We start from the raw sequence: 18565 nt of genomic DNA, 5'->3' as shown, positions 1-18565 counted from the left end.
GACCAACTGTTCCCTTACATAAGCCATGTGACCCAGACTGGCCCACACACTGCTGTAATCCACACCCAGGGATGGACACGCACACACTCTCATAATTGACACATTAAAACATTAGCATGGTGACTGAGTACAGTGCTGATGTGTGTGTGTGTGTGTTGACAGGATGATCCTGAGAGAGAGTGGTCTGGCGCGGTACCTCCACACAGCAGTGCTGAGCAGTGGGACTCTGCTGGTGTTTGGAGGAAACACCCACAACGACACGTCCCTCAGTAACGGAGCCAAGTGCTTCTCTGCTGACTTCCTGGCCTACGACATGGGTAAGTACCAATCATATGCATGCACACCTCATGGGTAAGAACCACATCCTCCTCATGTGTTGTTGGTATAGTTGGTCCTGGCTAGGCTGGTGATAGTATAGCTGGTCCTGGCTAGGCTGGTGATGGTGCAGCTGGTTCTGGCTAGGCTGGTGATAGTATAGCTGGTTCTGGCTAGGCTAGTGATGGTGCAGCTGGTCCTGGCTAGGCTATGCATAGTACATCTGGTCCTCGCTAGGCTGTGGATAGTACATCTGTTGATGGTTTGATGCAATCCTTATGTTTTGAGCTGACTATATTTGAACCCTGTTTATTTTGCTTTGAAATATGACTTAGGAGCTTCAACCTCCGGGCATATGGTACAGGAATAGAAGTTACCTACTTTACCTGTACTTAAATAAGTATAAGCAACCCCCCACCATACAATACCACATATTCCTCCCTGCAAACATCATACATGTGATGTTCATTGCTACAAGCGTGTGCCCACCCACCGACTCAATCCCATCAGGGTTGAACCCTGACCCCTAAAGCCATAGTTGTCATTTGTCATTTTCCACTGTTAGTTGCCTCCCAGGCCTGGGCCCACACAGACACACAATGTGCGAAACCAAAGAAGAACTGACAGGTGACATTCTGCAGCCCTAGGGAAAGTGTGTTCACTGACCTTTGACCTCAACATATAGCAGCACTAGGCTTTATGAAAGTCAAGTTGAAGTGCAAAGCTAAGATACACTACATGACCAAAAGTATGCTCGTCGAACATCTCATTTCAAAATCATTGGCATTCATATGGAGTTGGTCCCCCCTTTGCTGGTATAACAGCCTCCTCTCTCCTGGGAGGGTTTTCCACTAGATGTTGGAACATTGCTGCGGGTACTTGCTTCCATTCAGCCACGAGCATTAGTGAGGTCGGGCACTGATGCTGGGCAATTAGGCCTGGCTCGCAGTCGGCGTTCCAATTCATCCCAAAGATGTTCAATGGGGTTGAGGTCGGTGCTCTGTGCAGGCCAGTCAAGTTCTGACACAAACCTTTTCTTTATGGATCTCGCTTTGTGCACAGGGGCATTGTCATGCTGAAACAGGAAAGGGCCTTCCCCAAATTTGGAAGCACAGAATTGTCTAGAATGTCATTCTATGCTGTAGTGTTAAGATTTCCCTTCAATGGAACTAAGGGGCCTAGTCTGAACCATGAAAAACAGCACAACCATTATTCCTCCTCCACCAAATTTTACAGTTGGCACTATGCATTCGGGCAGGTAGCGTTCTTTTGGTATCCGCCAAACCCAGATTCGTCTGTTGGACTGCCAGATGGCAAAGTGTGATACATCACTCCAGAGAACGAGTTTCCACTGCTCCAGAGTCCAATGGTGGCTTTACACCACTCCAGCCGAAGCTTGGCATTGCGCATGGTGATCTTAAGCTTGTGTGTGGCTGCTCGGCCATGGAAACCCATTTCATGAAGCTCCCGACAAAGAGTTATTGTGCTGACGTTGCTTCCAGAGGTAGTTTGGATCTCGGTAGTGAGTGTTGCATCTGAGGACAGGCGATTTTTATGCGTTACGCGCTTCAGCACTCAGCGATCCCGTTCTGTGAGCTTGTGTGGCCTACCACTTTGTGGCTGAGCCGTTGTTGCTCCTTGACGTTTATATTTCACAGTAACAGCACTTAACCGGGACAGCTCTAGCAGGGCAGAAATTTGACAAACTGACTTGTTGGAAAGGTAACATCCTATTACGGTGCCACATTGAATGTCACTGAGCACTTCAGTAAGGCCATTCTACTGCCAATGTTTGTCTATGGAGATTGCATGGCTGTGTGCTCGATTTTATACATCTGTCAGCAACTGGTGTGGTTGAAATAGCAAAATCCACTCATTTGAAGGGTTGTCCACATTTTTTGTATATATAGTGTATCTTTTCCCTAGGGGTGAATACCCAGCCTCGGAGACCTGAGATGGAGGATCACGTTCTGTTGTAACAGTTACGGTAGACATTCTTTACATTTGAAAAATGGAACTAGTCATAAACCAAAGGTAGTCGTAACTCATAATAGACTTCATTACTCCGGGAAAGTTTTTTTGCTCTTGTATTTGGAGTTAGTACTAAAGGTTTAGAGCTATGTGTGTTCCTTCCTGTGTGTGTTTTTGGACCCCCTGGGTTTTTTACATGAGATCTGATGTGAGTAACAGATCACCTTTCAGTAATACAGTGGGGATCATTAACGCCCCATAGAGCGCTATAGAATGGGAGCTGGCCAGATGGCGTCTGATCTTATTTGAATTTTTGTTTTGAATACAGTGACTCTGCAGGGGCATTACAGGACATGCTGAGGACAGAGAGGGAAGGAAGGAAGGCAGGGGGTGATGCAGGCAGGGAGTGATGAAGGGAGGGAGGGTGTGATGCCGGAAGGGCGGCAGGCAGGCAGGGAGGGTGGGATGCAGGGAGGGAGGCAGGCAAGGAGGGAGGGTGTGATGCAAGGAGGGAGGGTGGGAGGCAGGCAGGCAGGCAAGGATGGAGGGTGTGATGCAGGAAGGGAGGGAGGTAAGGAGGGAGGGTGGGATACAGGGAGGGGGGGAGGGATGCAGGAAGTCTGGGGAACAAAAGGGAGGGAGGTAGAGACTACGGAAAAAGAAGGAACAGCACGTCAGAAATCAGCTCAATGTAATTGAAGAATCCATAGACTTTATCCACTTCTGGGGAAAATTGTTAACTCTTCGCGTTGTTTGTTTAGTGTTTATCTATCCAATCTTTTTGGCCCTATAACAAAGAACAAACAGCAAAAAACATATAAACTCAGCAAAAAAATAAACATCCTCTCACTGTCAACTGTGTTTATTTTCAGCAAACTTAGCGTGTGTAAATATTTGTATGAACTGAACAAGTTCCACAGACATGTGACTAACAGAAATGGAATAATGTGTCCCTGAACAAAGGGGGGGTCAAAATCAAAAGTAACAGTCAGTATCTGGTGTGGCCACCAAGCTGCATTAAGTACTGCAGTGCATCTCCTCCTCATGGACTGCACCAGATTGGCCAGTTCTTGCTGTGAGATGTTACCCCACTCTTCCACCAAGGCACCTGCAAGATCCCGGACATTTCTGGGAGGAATGGCCCTAGCCCTCACCCTCCGATCCAACAGGTCCCAGACGTGCTCAATGGGATTGAGATCCAGGCTCTTCGCTGGCCATGGCAGAACACTGACATTCCTGTCTTGCAAGAAATCACACACAGATCGAGCAGTATGGCTGGTGGCATTGTCATGCTGGAGGGTCATGTCAAGATGAGCCTACAGGAAGGGTACCACATAAGGGAGGAGGATGTCTTCCCTGTAAAGCACAGCGTTGAGATTGCCTGCAATGACAACAATCTCAGTCCGATGATGCTGTGACACACCGCCCCCAGACCATGATGGACCCTCCACCTCCAAATCGATCCCGCTTCAGAGTACAGGCCTCGGTGTAACGCTCATTCCTTCGACGATAAACACGAATCCAACCATCACCCTGGGGAGACAAAACCGTGACTCGTCAGTGAAGAGCACTTTTCACCAGTCATGTCTGGTCCAGCGACGATGGGTTTGTGCCCATAGGCGACGTTGTTGCCGGTGATGTCTGTTTAGAACATGTCTTACAACAGAACTACAAGCCCTCAGTCCAGCCTCTCTCAGCCTATTGCGGACAGTCTGAGCACTGATGGAGGGATTGCGCATTCCTGGTGTAAATCGGGCAGTTGTTGTTGCCATGCTGTACCTGTCCCACAGGTGTGATGTTCGGATGTACCGATCTGGTGCAGGTGTTACACGTGGTCTGCCACGGCGAGGACGGTCAGCTGTCTGCCCTGTTTCCCTGTAGCGCTGTTTTAGGTGTCTCACAGTACGGACATTGCAATTTATTGCCCTTTTGTGTCCTACGTTTTCATAACTGTGACCTTAATTGCCTACCGTCTGTAAGCTGTTAGTGTCTTAACGACCGTTCCACAAGTGCATGTTCATTAATTGTTTATGGTTCATTGAACAAGCATGGGAACAGTGTTTAAACCCTTTAGAATGAAGATCTGTGAAGTTATTTGGATTTTTTACGAATTATCTTTGAAAGATAGGGTCCTGGAAAAAGGGACGTTTCTTTTTTTGCTGAGTTTACATGATCAAATACAAATCTTAGTATCAACTATTAAAGACTACCAGAACCCACTGGATTTTCCAATTACATTGAATGAAACTACAGGACAAAATACAAACCCTCCAACCCCAAAAGACCTGTGGTGTTGATGGTATCCTCAATGAAATGATGATAAAATATACAGATTACAAATGGCTATACTTAAACTGTTTAACATCATCCTTAGCTCTGGCATCTTCCAATCCACAAAAGTGTAGACAAATTTGACCCCAATAACTAGCGTGGGATATGCGTCAACAGCAACCTTGGGAAAATCCTCTGCATTATCATTAACAGCAGACTCATATTTCCTCAGTGAAAACAATGTACTGAGCAAATGTCAGATCGGCTTTTTACCAAATTACCGAACGACAGACCACGTATTCATCCTGCACACTCTAATTGACAAACAAATAAACCAAAACAAAGCTAGTCTTCTCATGCTTTGTTGATTTCAAAAAAGCATTTGACTCCATTTGGCATGAGGGTTTGCTATACAAATTGATAGAAAATGGTGTTGGGGGAAAAACATACAACATTCTAAAATCCATGTACACGAACAAGTGTGCTGTTAAAATACACACACATTTCTTTCCACAGGGTCATGGGTTGAGACAGGGATGCAGCTTGAGCCCTACCCTCTTCAACATGTATATCAACGAATTGGCGAGGGCACTAGAACAGTCTGCAGCACCTGGCCTCACCCTACTAGATTATGAAGTCAAATATCTACTGTTTGCTGATGATCTGGTGCTTCTTTCCCCAACCAAGGAGGGCCTACAGCAGCAACTAGATCTTCTGCTCAGATTCTGTCAGACCTGTCAGACCTGGGCCGTGACAGACCTAGGACCACAAATACAAATTCAGTCTAGACACCGTTGCCCTAGAGCACACAAACTATACTTACCTCAGCCTAAACATCAGCGCCACAGGTAACTTCCACAAAGCTGTGAACGATCTGAGCGACAAGGCAAGAAGGGTCTTCTATGCCATCAAAAGGAACATAAATTTCGACATACCAATTAGGATCTGGCTAAAAATACTTGAATCAGTTATAGAACCCATTGCCCTTTATGGTTGTGAGGTCTGGGGTCTGCTCACCAAGCAAGAATTCATGAAATGGGACAAACACCAAATTGAGACTGCATGCAGAATTCTGCAAAAATATCCTCTGTGTACAACGTAAAACACCAAATAATGCATACAGAGCAGAATTAGGCCGATACCCGATAATAATCAAAATCCAGAAAAGAGCCGTTCAATTCTGCAATCTCCTAAAGGAAGCGATTCCCAAACCTTCCATAACAAAGCAATCCTCTACAGAGCGATGGAGAAGAGTCCCCTAAGCAAGCTGGTCGAGGGGCTCTGTTCACAAACGCACCCCACAGAGCCCCAGGACAGCAACACAATTAAACACAACCAAATCATGAGAAAACAAAAAGATAATTTCTTGACACATTGGAAAGAATTAACAAAAAAACTGAGCAAACTAGAATGCTGTTTGGCTCTAAACAGAGAGTACACAGTGGCAGAATACCTGACCACTGTGACTGACCCAAACTTCAGGAAAGCTTTGACTATGTACAGACTCAGTGAGCATAGCCTAACCATTGGAAAAAGGCCGCTGTAGGCAGACCTGGCTCTCAAGAGAAGACAGGCTATGTGCACACTGTCCACAAAAATGAGGTGGAAACTGAGCTGCACTTCCTAACCTCCTGCCAAATGTATGACCATATTAGAGACACATGTTTCCCTCAGATTACACAGACCCACAAAGAATTCAAAAACACATCCAATTTTGATAAACTCCAATATCTATTGGGTGAAATACCACAGTGCGCCATCACAGCAGCAAGATTTGTGACCTGTTGCCACAAGTTAAGGTCAACCAGTGAAGAACAAACACCATTGTAAATACACCCCATATTTATGTTTGTTTATTTTTTACATTTTGTACTTTGCACATAATTTACATTTGAAAATGTCTTTTATTGTTTTGGAACTTTTGAGTGTAATGTTTACTGTTCATTTTTATTATTTATTTCACTTTTGTTTATTATCTACTTCACCTGCTTTGGCAATGTTAATATATGTTTCCCATGCCAATAATGCCTTTAAATTGAATTGAGAGTCAGATGGAGATGGACAGAGACTCAATGTTTAGTTTCAAAGAAAGAAAATCCATTAAAGGGGAACGTTTATTTTCTAGTTAGGATCCAGATTAGATTTTTGAAGAAAGTTGAAAAACTTGACTCTATAGCTTCCAAGCCTTCTCATGCAGTCATGGAAGGTCACTGCTTCACTCTCATTGTTATTCAGCTAAATAGCCAGTCCAATCACCCTGAGTAGGCCACTCCAAGGGATAAAATGTCCAATGTCACTTCTATAATCTGGAAGCGATAGATTGTTTTATGTTCAAGGTGGTAGCTAGACTGATGCTTGGCTTGGGGAGTGTGATGTAGACTCTACACTGAAGCCCAGGCAAGACCACTCGCTGTGATTGGTGCTCTGGTATACAAGCCAGTGTTTGGCCAGATATGTCTGCTTGGCATGTCTAAAGGGCCAGCCTCACAGAAACCTGTCATTCATTATAGGCCCTAGAGTACTGGGTTGTCACTGGACATTGTTGACTCTGTTCATTTTGCTTTATAATGAAACATCTCCATCATCAGCTTCTTCTAAACTCAGCAAAAAAATAAACGTCCTCTCACTGTCAACTGCATTTATTTTCAAAAACTTAACGTGTAAATATTTGTATGAACAAGATTCAACAACTGAGACATAAACTGAACAAGTTCCACAGACCACAGACTTCTGACTAACAGAAATTGAATAATGTGTCCCTGAACAAAGGGGGGGTCAAAATCAAACGTAACAGTCAGTATCTGGTGTGGCCACCAGCTGCATTAAGTACTGCAGTGCATCTCCTCCTCATGGACTGCACCAGATTTGCCAGTTCTTGCTGTGAGATGTTACCCCACTCTTCCACCGAGGCACCTGCAAGTTCCCGGACATTTCTGTGGGGAAATGGCCCTAGCCCTCACCCTCCGATCCAACAGGTCCCAGACGTACTCAATGGGATTGAGATCCAGGCTCTTCGCTGGCCATGGCAGAACACTGACATTCCTGTCTTGCAGGAAATCTTGCACAGAATGAGCAGTATGGCTGGTGGCATTGTCATGCTGGAGGGTCATGTCAGGATGAGCCTGCAGGAAGGGTACCACATAAGGGAGGAGAATGTCTTCCCTGTAACGCACAGCGTTGAGATTGCCTGCAATGACAACAAGCTCAGTCCGATGATGCTGTGACACACTGCCCCAGACCATGACGGACCCTCCACCTCCAAATCGATCCCGCTTGAGAGTACAGGCCTCGGTGTAACGCTCATTCCTTCAACGATAACGCGAGTCCGACCATCACCCCTGGTGAGACAAAACCACGACTCGTCAGTGAAGGGCACTTTTCGCCAGTCCTGTCTGGTCCAGCGACGGTGGGTTTCTGCCCATAGGCGACGTTGTTGCCAGTGATGTCTGGTGAGGACCTGCCTTACAACAGGCCTACAAGCCCTCAGTCCAGCCTCTCTCAGCCTATTGCGGACAGTTTGAGCACTGATGGAGGGATTGTGCGTTCCTGGTGTAACTCGGACTGTTTTTGTTGCCATCCTGTACCTGTCCCGCAGGTATGATGTTCGGATGTACCGATCCTGTGCAGGTGTTGTTACACGTGGTCTGCCACTGCGAGGAAGATCAGCTGTCCGTCCTGTGTCCCTGAAGCGCTGTCTTAGGCGTCTCACAGTACAGACATTGCAATTTATTGCCCTGGCCACATCTGCAGTCCTCATGCCTCCTTGCAGCATTCCTTAGGCACTTTCACGTAGATGAGCAGGGACCCTGGGCATCTTTCTTTTGGTGTTTTTCAGAGTCAGTAGACAGGCCTCTTTAGTGTCCTTAGTTTTCATAACTGTGACCTTAATTGCCTACCGTCTGTAAGCTGTTAGTGTCTTAACGACGGTGAACAAGCATGGGAAACAGTGTTTAAACCCTTTACAATGAAGATCTGTGAAGTTATTTGGATTTTTACGAATTATCTTTGATAGACAGGGTCCTGAAAAAGAGCCGCTTCTTTTTTTTCCTGAGTTTGGCGTGAACAGGTTCGTGGAAAGCATTTTCGCGAACCTGTTCACGCCAAACATTACAGTAATGTTTGGCATTTTGTTTAGAAAACATGCCTGAACCCAGATCATAACCCATCACTGGTGAGTGATGCTTTTTACTCGAGTGCTGATGAAAGACGTTGTAGCCTACTAGTACATGAGATGTTTCAGCACTGCAAGTGTCAACAGGTTTCACCAGTTTCAAGGAAGTCTCATTCAGTAGTTAATGGACTGATAGGACTTCCTCTCCTCTCTGCTCCTCTCTCTGTGAGCTAATTAATTAGTTCCACCTGTGGAAGAGGCATTACTCTGCTGCTCTCTCTCTGGCGGCTCCGCCACTCATGCTGAGACGCTTTTAAGCGCTAATTTGTTTTTGTTTCTCTCTGCTAACCTTGGAGGGGGAGAGCGTTATTAGCTTTTTGTGCTTTTCTTCTGCGAGAGATTAAATTCAGGTCGACACAAGGCAGTTTTAATTTGGGTTTAATTCTTTTCTCCCGTCATCACCCCATCCTCATAATTCTAATTAGATTTGGGGGAAATGAACTCTAATTAAAAATGTTTTGTCCCCCCACCACCCCCTACCCTCTGAAAGGCAACTGGCAGTGACGTCTTCAACAAGAGTGCCCTGTTAATTTTCTGGTGCTGCAATATAATCTTTGGTATTTTTTTCATTAGTCCATTGTTGATATAGTCCCAAAATGTTTTGCATGTCAGCAATCAGGTTTTCACGATATTCAACTTTCAAAGTACAGAAATACAGCTGGTATGATGTATTTTGCATCATATAATACTGCATTTTGCATCAAAATGAAAGTTACATATCTTGAAAACTTGATTGTTGACATGCAGAACATTTTGGGACTATATCAACAATGGACTAATGAAACAAATACCAAAATATAGTTTTTGGGTGCAATGTTCCTTTAAGTCTTCCATTTAAATTAGGTTTGATTTCCCCTTCAAGATGGTGTGCTGACGATTTTGTCTGCTGATTCCCCTGTCATCTCCCCCTTTCTCCCTGTTCATTATTCATGGTTCTTCTGCCAATATCCTGGGAGGAAATGAAATGGGGGGGGGAGGAGCGTTGTGATGAGTATCAGGGAGTTTCAATATAAAGGCAAGGATCCTGCAAAATCATTAATCTCCAGTACACATCAGATGGTGGGGAGCCGTATTTGGCTGGCTGTCAGTGCATGTCTGGGTTATGGATTTACTCTAGCTCCAGGCTTCACAATAGGTATTAGGCCTTAGATGGTGCCAAAGTCAGGATTCCAATGGAACTACTGGTGATGGGGCGGATGTCACAAATGCTTATTTTGGTCTGTCCCTTTAACCACTGGATCACCTACGCACATCTCTTATCTTATTTTGATTTGACACTTATTATTGATATTGATGAATGTACTGCATTGTTGAGGCAGCTAGCACATCGACATTTTGCTGCACCTTTAATACCTCCTGTAAACTGTGTATGCGATGAGTACAATTTCATTTGATAAGAAAGTAGTGTGGGTCTGAGTCTGACTGGCTGAGAGAGCTCATCAGGGTGACTACACCATGTCCCTGGCAGAAAACACTTTGGTCTTTAGGATGTGATGAAAGCTCCTTCTGATCTGGACTGGTGTTGTTGACTTGTCTTTCCCTTTAAACAGCAATATCACAATTAGCCATGCACTGAGTGTGGTCGTTTGCAACCTGGCTGCACACTTAACGCCCAGGAACAGTTTATATCTGTGTAAATTCCACATTTACATTTTGCAAGAGTTGACGTGTGGCCTGTAAAGCATCAGAGAATTGTAAAATGAAACGGTAAAGCACAGGATTGTGATCGCTCTGAGCCATTACTCTGTTCAGTGTGGTATCCCCAACAAACAAGATCAATAGATTAATAAACTTGTTTATCAAGTCCTATTCAGAGGCAGCTACATAATAAACAATTCAAAAACGCTTTGTAAAGAGGTTGACGTTTATCCTCTCCTAGGATCCCACTAACAGTGGGAAAACTGAACGTTGTGCTGTCTCAATTTAACATGATTTGCCTGGTGATATTGACAAAGAGAAGAAATCGACTTTGCCGACTAGAGTGTTTTCTCTGTTATTTGTTCGCCCTGGGGAGGCTAAATTCGTTTTGAGACGATTGGTAGATAATCACAGACGGAAAAATTGTCTCGCTACTTTCTGGGCTGTGTTGTCAGAGCTGCTCCAGGTATACTCGTTGTAGCCTACCCATGGTTCAGTGCAGTTCATGACCATGGTCCTAGGAGATTGGTAATCAAACTACCATTGAGACCCTGTGTGCCCACCACCACCACCCTAGGATTGCCAAATAGCAGCTGCAGTGGATTAAACTTGAATGATATATATATAATTTTTTTTATATTCCAATCGTATAGGTATCTTTTCTAGCTGCGGTTAGTTGTTTATGACAGCCCTGTGTGTAGGTTATGGCCCCTAGTGCTCTGGTATGCTCACACACACAGTGTTAATCACACCTGGGCTTGGTACAGTACACCCAGTCCTACAGCCATTATACAGAGCCAGGGGGACCATGATATTCATACAGGCCATTCTCCACTGTTTCCTTTGGTTCCACAGCTTCTATGTCCACAGGATTCTCATACGCCTTAATAATTCAGAGTTGACACTTCCATTGGTGTGTGTGTGTGTGTGTGTGTGTGTGTATGTGTGTGTGTGTGCACGCGCAAGAGTGCGGGGGGGGGGGTGTTCCCAGTCCCGGTGCTGTTCTGTTTTTCAGTATGTGGTATGGTACAGGCATACTGAAATGAAATCCAGGCAAGAAAGGAACACAGGAAAGGAACACTTCTCCCCTGTTGCTAGGTAATGGACCTGGAGCTGGGTTAATTGCTGAATTAAAAAGCATGTAACAGAGAGAGCCTGGCAGATTGGGCGGGCTGCAGAGAACAAATGCCAAGGAGCTCAGATTACCAGGCTACAGAGCATTAGAGGCCTTAAATATACAGCTCATTCTGGGCTCCTGGGGGTTTTCAGTCACGGTTGCTTGGGTGATAGTATGAGCAGGGTGTGGCGGGTCACAGTGGCGGTATAATTTCTTGGTATAGCGGTTGAGTGCTTGACCCTACACAAGTTTTTGAAAAGTACTTCTTATATGTCAAATGTTCCTACTGATACCAAACCTGTAGCCTGATCTCTATGTGCATGTTTTTTTTCAGCTTGTGATGAATGGAAAGTCCTGCCCAGACCAGATCTCCACCGTGACGTCAACCGCTTTGGCCACACCTCTGTCGTCAGCAATGGGTCAGTCACTTGCATCCAGTATATTGCCCCTCCGTTACTTGGTATTTGTAGTTTTTTATCTCAGTTTTCTTTCATCAGTTTCCTCAGTGTTCCCTGGTAATGATGTGTATGTACTCTGAGTATTTCCGTCCGGCCTAATCTCTGTGTTGTGTTCTCTCCCCAGGTCTATGTATGTGTTTGGAGGTTTCTCTGGTGTGCTGCTGAATGACGTGCTGGTCTACACCCCTCCCAGCTGCCAGGCCTTCAGTGAGGAGCAGCGCTGTGCCAACGCCGGCCCTGGCATCCGCTGTGTCTGGCTTAGGGACCACTGTGTCCCCTGGGACACCAGCCATGCCAACGGCAGCGTGGCTGTTCCCTTCTGCCCTCCACGCACCAGTACGTGTTGTATGACATTGCCCTCGTCACCATTTTGAGTTTACATACCTAGCAATACTTACCTTGGAAATTAGGATGGCAACAATTTACTAAAGTTTGTAGCCTCCACGATGATTCCATCCACACCTGGATATGTGTTCACATGTTTTTAATCTGTATATTTCTCATGGGGAGGGATGATTTCGCCTCCCTCTCTGGTAGTTCAAATCAAAATCTAATTTTATTTGTCACATGCTTCGTAGACAACATTTGTAGACTAACAGTGAAATACTTACTTATGGATCATTTCCCAACAATGCAGAGTTAAAGATAAAATAGAAATAGTGACACGAGGAATAAATACATAGTGAATAATAAATGCACTTAATGACTATAAATAACATGGCTATATACAGGGAGTAGAAAATAACATGGCATTTAGAAGTCTAATGGCTTGGGGGTAGAAGCTGTTCAGGGTTGTGTTGGTTCCAGACTTGGTGCATTGTTACCGCTTGCCGTGTGATAGCAGAGAGAAAGTCTGTGGCTTGGGTGGCTGGAGTCTTTTTAACAATTTTTGGGGGCTTCCTCTGACACCGCCTGGTATAGAGGCCCTGGATGGAAGGGAGTTCGGCCCCAGTGATGTACTGGGCTGTATGCACTACCTCTGTAGCACCTTGCGTGGTGATGCCGCCTGTCAAGAAGCTCTCGACGGTGCAGCTGTAGAACTTTTTGAGGATCTGAGGGCCCATGCCAAATCTTTGTAGTCAATGAACAGTATTCTCACGTAGGTGTTCCTTTTGTCAAAGTGTGAAAGGGCCGTGTGGAGTGTAATAGAGAATGCGTCATCTGTGGAACTGTTGGGGCGGTATGCACATTTGAGTGGTTCCAGGGTGTCTGGGATGATAGTGTTGATGTGAGCCATGAACCCCCTTATAAACGATTTCATAGCTACAAATCAAATCGCGTGGTCACATACACGTGTTTAGCAGATGTTATTGCAGGTGTAGCGAAATGCTTGTGCTTCTAGTTCCGACTGGGGTTGGAAAGGGTCGGTAATTTTCCATGGGAAGTTAAGTCCTGGAATTTTGCTTAAATTCATCAAAAACAATTGCTTACAACAGTGAATCTTTTTTGTGGGATACACATAAGGCAATTCTAGGTCTTGTGGCATATTTTGGTTAAACTATCCCTAATTCAATGGAATTACAACCCTCTGCATGCACAGTGCATTCTTCCATCACATGTGCAGTGCACTCCATCACATGTACAGCTGATTCTCAAGATCTTGCACACTAATGAGATGCTATTGAGCCCACACCACTACACTGTCTCTGAGCCAAGGACTACATGCTTTCTGGTAAGTTTTGATTACAATACTGGGTGGGGTGAATAGTAGTGGCCTACAGCAAAGTGTGTGTGTTTAAATCATTTCTAACTTGTTAACAATTTCTGCTAGTTAGTTTTTTCTACCATTTATCTGTACAAGGAATTGAATATGTTTTTTTTTAACATTTTTCTTTTTCTAAACTTTACAGGAAAATGTGTGGAGACATTTCACTGCAGCTAATGTAGAAGGAAACGCTGTGTACATTCGCAAATACTATGCAAAATCTTCTGTGAAGAATGCAACAAAGATGCAGAATCATCTGGCCAAGTGCATAAAGTTCCCTCAGCGCTCACAACAAGCAACCTCTGACAAAAGTCCCTCTACTTCTATTCGAGGTGAAAATGATGAATCAGACACCTTATCGATAGCAACAGCTCATGGTCCTCCTGGAATCACTCAATGGAGGAACGTAGTCAGAGAAATGCTGATGAATGTCTTGCTCGAGCTGTGTATGCAACTGATTCACCTCTGATGCTCACAGGCAATGTGTAATGGAAGAGATTTCTGAATGTTCTTTGCCCAGCATACACCCCTCCAACCAGACATGCTTTATCTACTCTTTTTCTGGATGCAGAGTTCAAGTGAAGGTCAAGCAAATCATAGAGAAAGCAGACTATTGCAATCATCTCTGATGGGTGGTTGAATGTTCGTGGGCAAGGAATAATTAACTACATCATCTCCACCCCTCAACTAGTATTCTACAAGAGCACAGATACAAGGGACAACAGACACACCAGTCTCTGCATTGCAGATGAGCTGAAGGCAGTCATCAATGACCTTGGACCACAGGAGGTATTTCCACTGGTTAGAGGCAATTCTGCGAACATGACGGCTGCTTGGTCTAAAGTGGAGGAGTCCTACCCTCACATCACACCCATTGGCTGTGCTGCTCATGCATTGAATCTGCTCCTCAAGGACATCATGGCACTTAAAACAATGGATACACTCTACAAGAGAGCCAGGGAAATGGTTAGGTATGTGAAGGGTCATCAAGTTATGGCAGCAATCTACCTCACCAAGCAAAGTGAGAAGAATAAGAGCATCACATTGAAGCTGCCCAGCAACACCCGTTGGGGTGGTGTTGTCATCATGTTTGACAGTCTCCTGGAGGGGAAGGAGTCTCTCCCAGGAAATCAGTCTGCTGATATGGACATGCCCATCAAGAGGATCCTCCTGGATTATATATTTTGGGAGAGAGTATTCAGCAGCCTGAAACTCCTGAAACCTATAGCAGTAGCCATTGCATGGATTGAGGGAGGCAATGCCATCCTGTCTGATGTTGAGACTCTGCTTGCAAATGTAAGAGAAGAAATCTGTACTGCCCTGCCCACTTCACTGTTGCTCCAAGCAGAGGAAACTGCAGTTCTGAAATACATCAAAAAGCATGAAGACTTCTGCCTGAAGCCCATACACACCGCAGCGTACATGTTGGGCCCCAAGTATGCTGGCAAGAGCATCCTGTCTGGTGCAGAGATTAACAGGGCCTATGGTATCATCACTACCATGTCTCGCCACCTTGGCCTGGATGAGGGCAAGGTTCTTGGCAGTCTGGCGAAGTACACCTCTAAGCAAGGGGTTTGGGATGGAGATGCAATATGGCAGTTGTGCCAACATATCTCATCAGCCAGCTGGTGGAAAGGACTTTGTGGATCTGAGGCTCTTTCCCCTGTTGCCTCCCTCATCATCATCATCAAATCAAAGTTTATTTGTCACGCGCGCCGAATACAACCGTGGTAGACCTTACAGTGAAATGCTTACTTACAGGCTCTAACCAATAGTGCAAAAAAGGTGTTAGGTGAACAATGGGTAAGTAAAGAAATAAAACAACAGTAAAAAGACAGGCTATAAAAGTAGCGAGGCTACATACAGACACCGGTTAGTCAGGCTGATTGAGGTAGTATGTACATGGGGGGCACACAATGCAAATAATCCGGGTAGCCATTTGGTTACCTGTTCAGGAGTCTTATGGCTTAGGGGTAAAAACTGTTGAGAAGCCTATTTGTCCTAGACTTGGCACTCCGGTACCGCTTGCCATGCGGTAGTAGAGAGAAGAGTCTATGACTGGGGTGGCTGGGGTCTTTGACAATTTTTACGGCCTTCCTCTGACACCGCCTGGTGTAGAGGTTCTGGATGGCAGGCAGCTTAGCCCCAGTGATGTACTGGGCCGTACGCACTACCCTCTGTAGTGCCTTGCAGTCAGAGGCCGAGCAATTGCCGCACCAGGCAGTGATGCAACCAGTCAGGATGCTCTCGATATTGCAGCTGTAGAACCTTTTGAGGATCTCAGGACTCATGCCAAATATTTTTACTTTCCTGAGGGGGAAATAGGCTTTCTCGTGCCCTCTTCACGACTGTCTTGGTGTGTTTGGACCATTCTAGTTTGTTGTGGACACGAGGAACTTGAAGCTCTCAACCTGCTCCACTACAGCCCCGTCGATGAGAATGGGGGCGTGCTCGGTCGTCCTTTTCCTGTAGTCCACAATCATCTCCTTTGTCTTGGCTACGTTGAGGGATAGGTTGTTATTCTGGCACCACACGTCAGAGACCTGGCCCTCCTCCCTATAGGCTGTCTCGTTGTTGTCGGTGATCAGGCCTACCACTGTTGTGTCATATGCAAACTTAATGATGGTGTTGGAGTCGTGCCACGCCATGCAGTCGTGGGTGAACAGGGAGTACATGAGGGGACTGAGCAAGCACCCCTGTCGGCTACGGAGAGCGTGATCACACAGTCCGGAACAGCTGATGCTCACATGCATGCCTCAGTGTTGCTTGCCTCGAAGCGAGCATAGAAGTGATATAGCTCGTCTGTTAGGCTCGTGTCACTGGGCAGCTCGCAGCTGTGCTTCCCTTTGTAGTCTGTAATAGTTTGCAAGCCCTTCCACATAAGACGAGCGTCGAAGCCGGTGTAGTATGATTCAATCTTAGTCCTGTATTGACGCTTTGCCTGTTTGATGGTTCGTCGCAGGGCTTAGCAGGATTTCTTGTGAGCTTCCGGGTTAGAGTCCCGCACCTTGAATGCGGCAGCTCTACCCTTTAGCTCAGTGCGAATGTTGCCTGTAATCTATGGCTTCTGCTTGAGGTATGTACGTACAGTCACTGTGGGGATGACGTCCTCGATGCACTTATTGATAAAGCCAGTGACTGATGTGGTGTACTCCTCAATGCCATCAGAAGAATCCCGGAACATGTTCCAGTCTGTTATAGCAAAACAGTCCTGTAGTTTAGCATCTGCTTCATCTGACCACTTTTTTATAGACCCGAGTCACTGGTGCTTCCTGCTTTAATTTTTGCTTGTAAGCAGGAATCGGGAGGATAGAGTTGTCATCGGATTTACCAAATGGAGGGCGAGGGAGAGCTTTGTACGTGTCTCTGTGTGGAGTACAGGTGATCTAGAATTTTTTTCCCTCTGGTTGCACATTTAACATGTTGATAGAGATTTGATAGAACTGATTTAAGTTTCCCTGCATTAAAGTCTCCGGCCACTAGGAGTGCCTTCTCTGGGTGAGGGGTTTCCTATTTGCTTATTTCCTTATACAGCTGACTGAGTGCGGTCTTAGTGCCAGCATCTGTCTGTGGTGGTAAATAAACAGCCACAAAAAGTATAGCTGAAAACTCTCTAGGCAAGTAGTGTGGCCTGCAATTTATCACAATATACTCTACTTCATGCGAGCAAAATCTAGAGACTTCCTTAGATTTCGTGCACCAGCTGTTGTTTACAAATATGCACAGACCGCCCCCCTCGTCTTACCAGAGTGCGCTGTTCTATCTTGCCGGTGCAGCGTATGTCCCGCTAGCGGAATATCCATGTCGTCATTCAGCCACGATTCCGTGAAACATAGGATATTACAGTTTTTGATGTCCCGTTGGTAGGATATTCGTGATCGTACCTCGTCTAATTTATTGTCCAATGATTGCACGTTGGCGAGTAGTATTGATGGTAACGGCAGCTTTCCCAGTCGCCTTCGCCGGGTCTTGACCAGGCATCCGGCTCTTTGTCCTTTGTACCTGCGTCGCTTCCTCTTGCAAATAACGGGGATGTCGGACCTGTGGGGTGTTTTGAGAATGTCTTGTGCGTCGTCTTTGTTGTAGAAAAAATCTTTGTCTAATTCGAGGTGAGTGATCGCTGTCCTGATATCCAGAAGCTCTTTTTTGCCGTAAGATATGGTTGCAGAAACATTATGTACAAAATAAGTTACAAATAATGCAAAGAAAACCCACATAATAGCACAGTTGGTTGGGCGCCCGTAAAACTGCTGCCATTTCTTCTGGCACCATTTTTAAAATATCCAAATCCCACCAACATCAGCCGCCTCAGAGCGCAACTGGTCCTTGTTTGGGAGCACACACACCAAAGCACGTAAACAGGCTGACCGATACAAGGGTTGAAAAACTGGTGGCCATCCGGGCAAATTTGAGGCTTTTTGAACCTGACAACGAGCCATCCGCAACAAGGTTGGAAAGTGACAGTGAAGATGAGGCCTCAGAGTCTGATGTTCAAGAGGTGGAGGATGTCCACGGAGAAGACATGGAAGCCTGAGAGGAAGACAACCAAAGCTTTAGTTTCTAGACTATCATTTCACAGATGTACTGTATGTTGAAAACGTTTTTTGGAGATGCGATGGATCATTGGGGATCATTCAATATTCCCTTTCTTTTGTTGTTCAGTGAAAACATCCCATGTGAAGAGTCAACTCATTTAATTGAAGTTCAATTTGTAAATATATTTTTTTATTTTCATTTCTATTGGAATGATTTAATTATTTGCAATTGTCTACTTATGTTAAGGTAAAATGTTTGTTTCTGTCTCCATATGTTATGGTAAAGATATCCAATGCAAAAAACATCTACATTTAAATGATATTAATTTGCATATATTTCCGTTAATTCCCATATATTCCCGTTAATTCCGACGGAAAGTTTCC

The 18565-nt window shown here is 45.2% G+C and overlaps 1 protein-coding gene across 3 annotated transcripts in view; it reads left to right on the top strand.

Moving 5' to 3' along the window:
* Positions 1-18565, top strand: part of LOC106577124 (attractin-like protein 1) — a 355235-nt gene that overhangs the window by 74451 nt on the left and 262219 nt on the right. For all 3 annotated transcript variants that reach the window (XM_014154875.2, XM_014154874.2, XM_014154877.2), the window contains exons 10-12: positions 163-317; positions 11818-11902; positions 12066-12277. In XM_014154875.2, coding sequence (XP_014010350.1) covers positions 163-317; positions 11818-11902; positions 12066-12277 — 452 coding nt within the window. The remainder of the gene's footprint in view (positions 1-162; positions 318-11817; positions 11903-12065; positions 12278-18565) is intronic.

Source organism: Salmo salar, chromosome ssa18 (assembly GCF_905237065.1).
Source record: "Salmo salar chromosome ssa18, Ssal_v3.1, whole genome shotgun sequence".
NCBI lineage: Eukaryota > Metazoa > Chordata > Actinopteri > Salmoniformes > Salmonidae > Salmo > Salmo salar.
The sequence above is the reverse complement of the archived record's forward strand: the minus strand, read 5'-3'. Positions and strand labels throughout refer to the sequence as shown.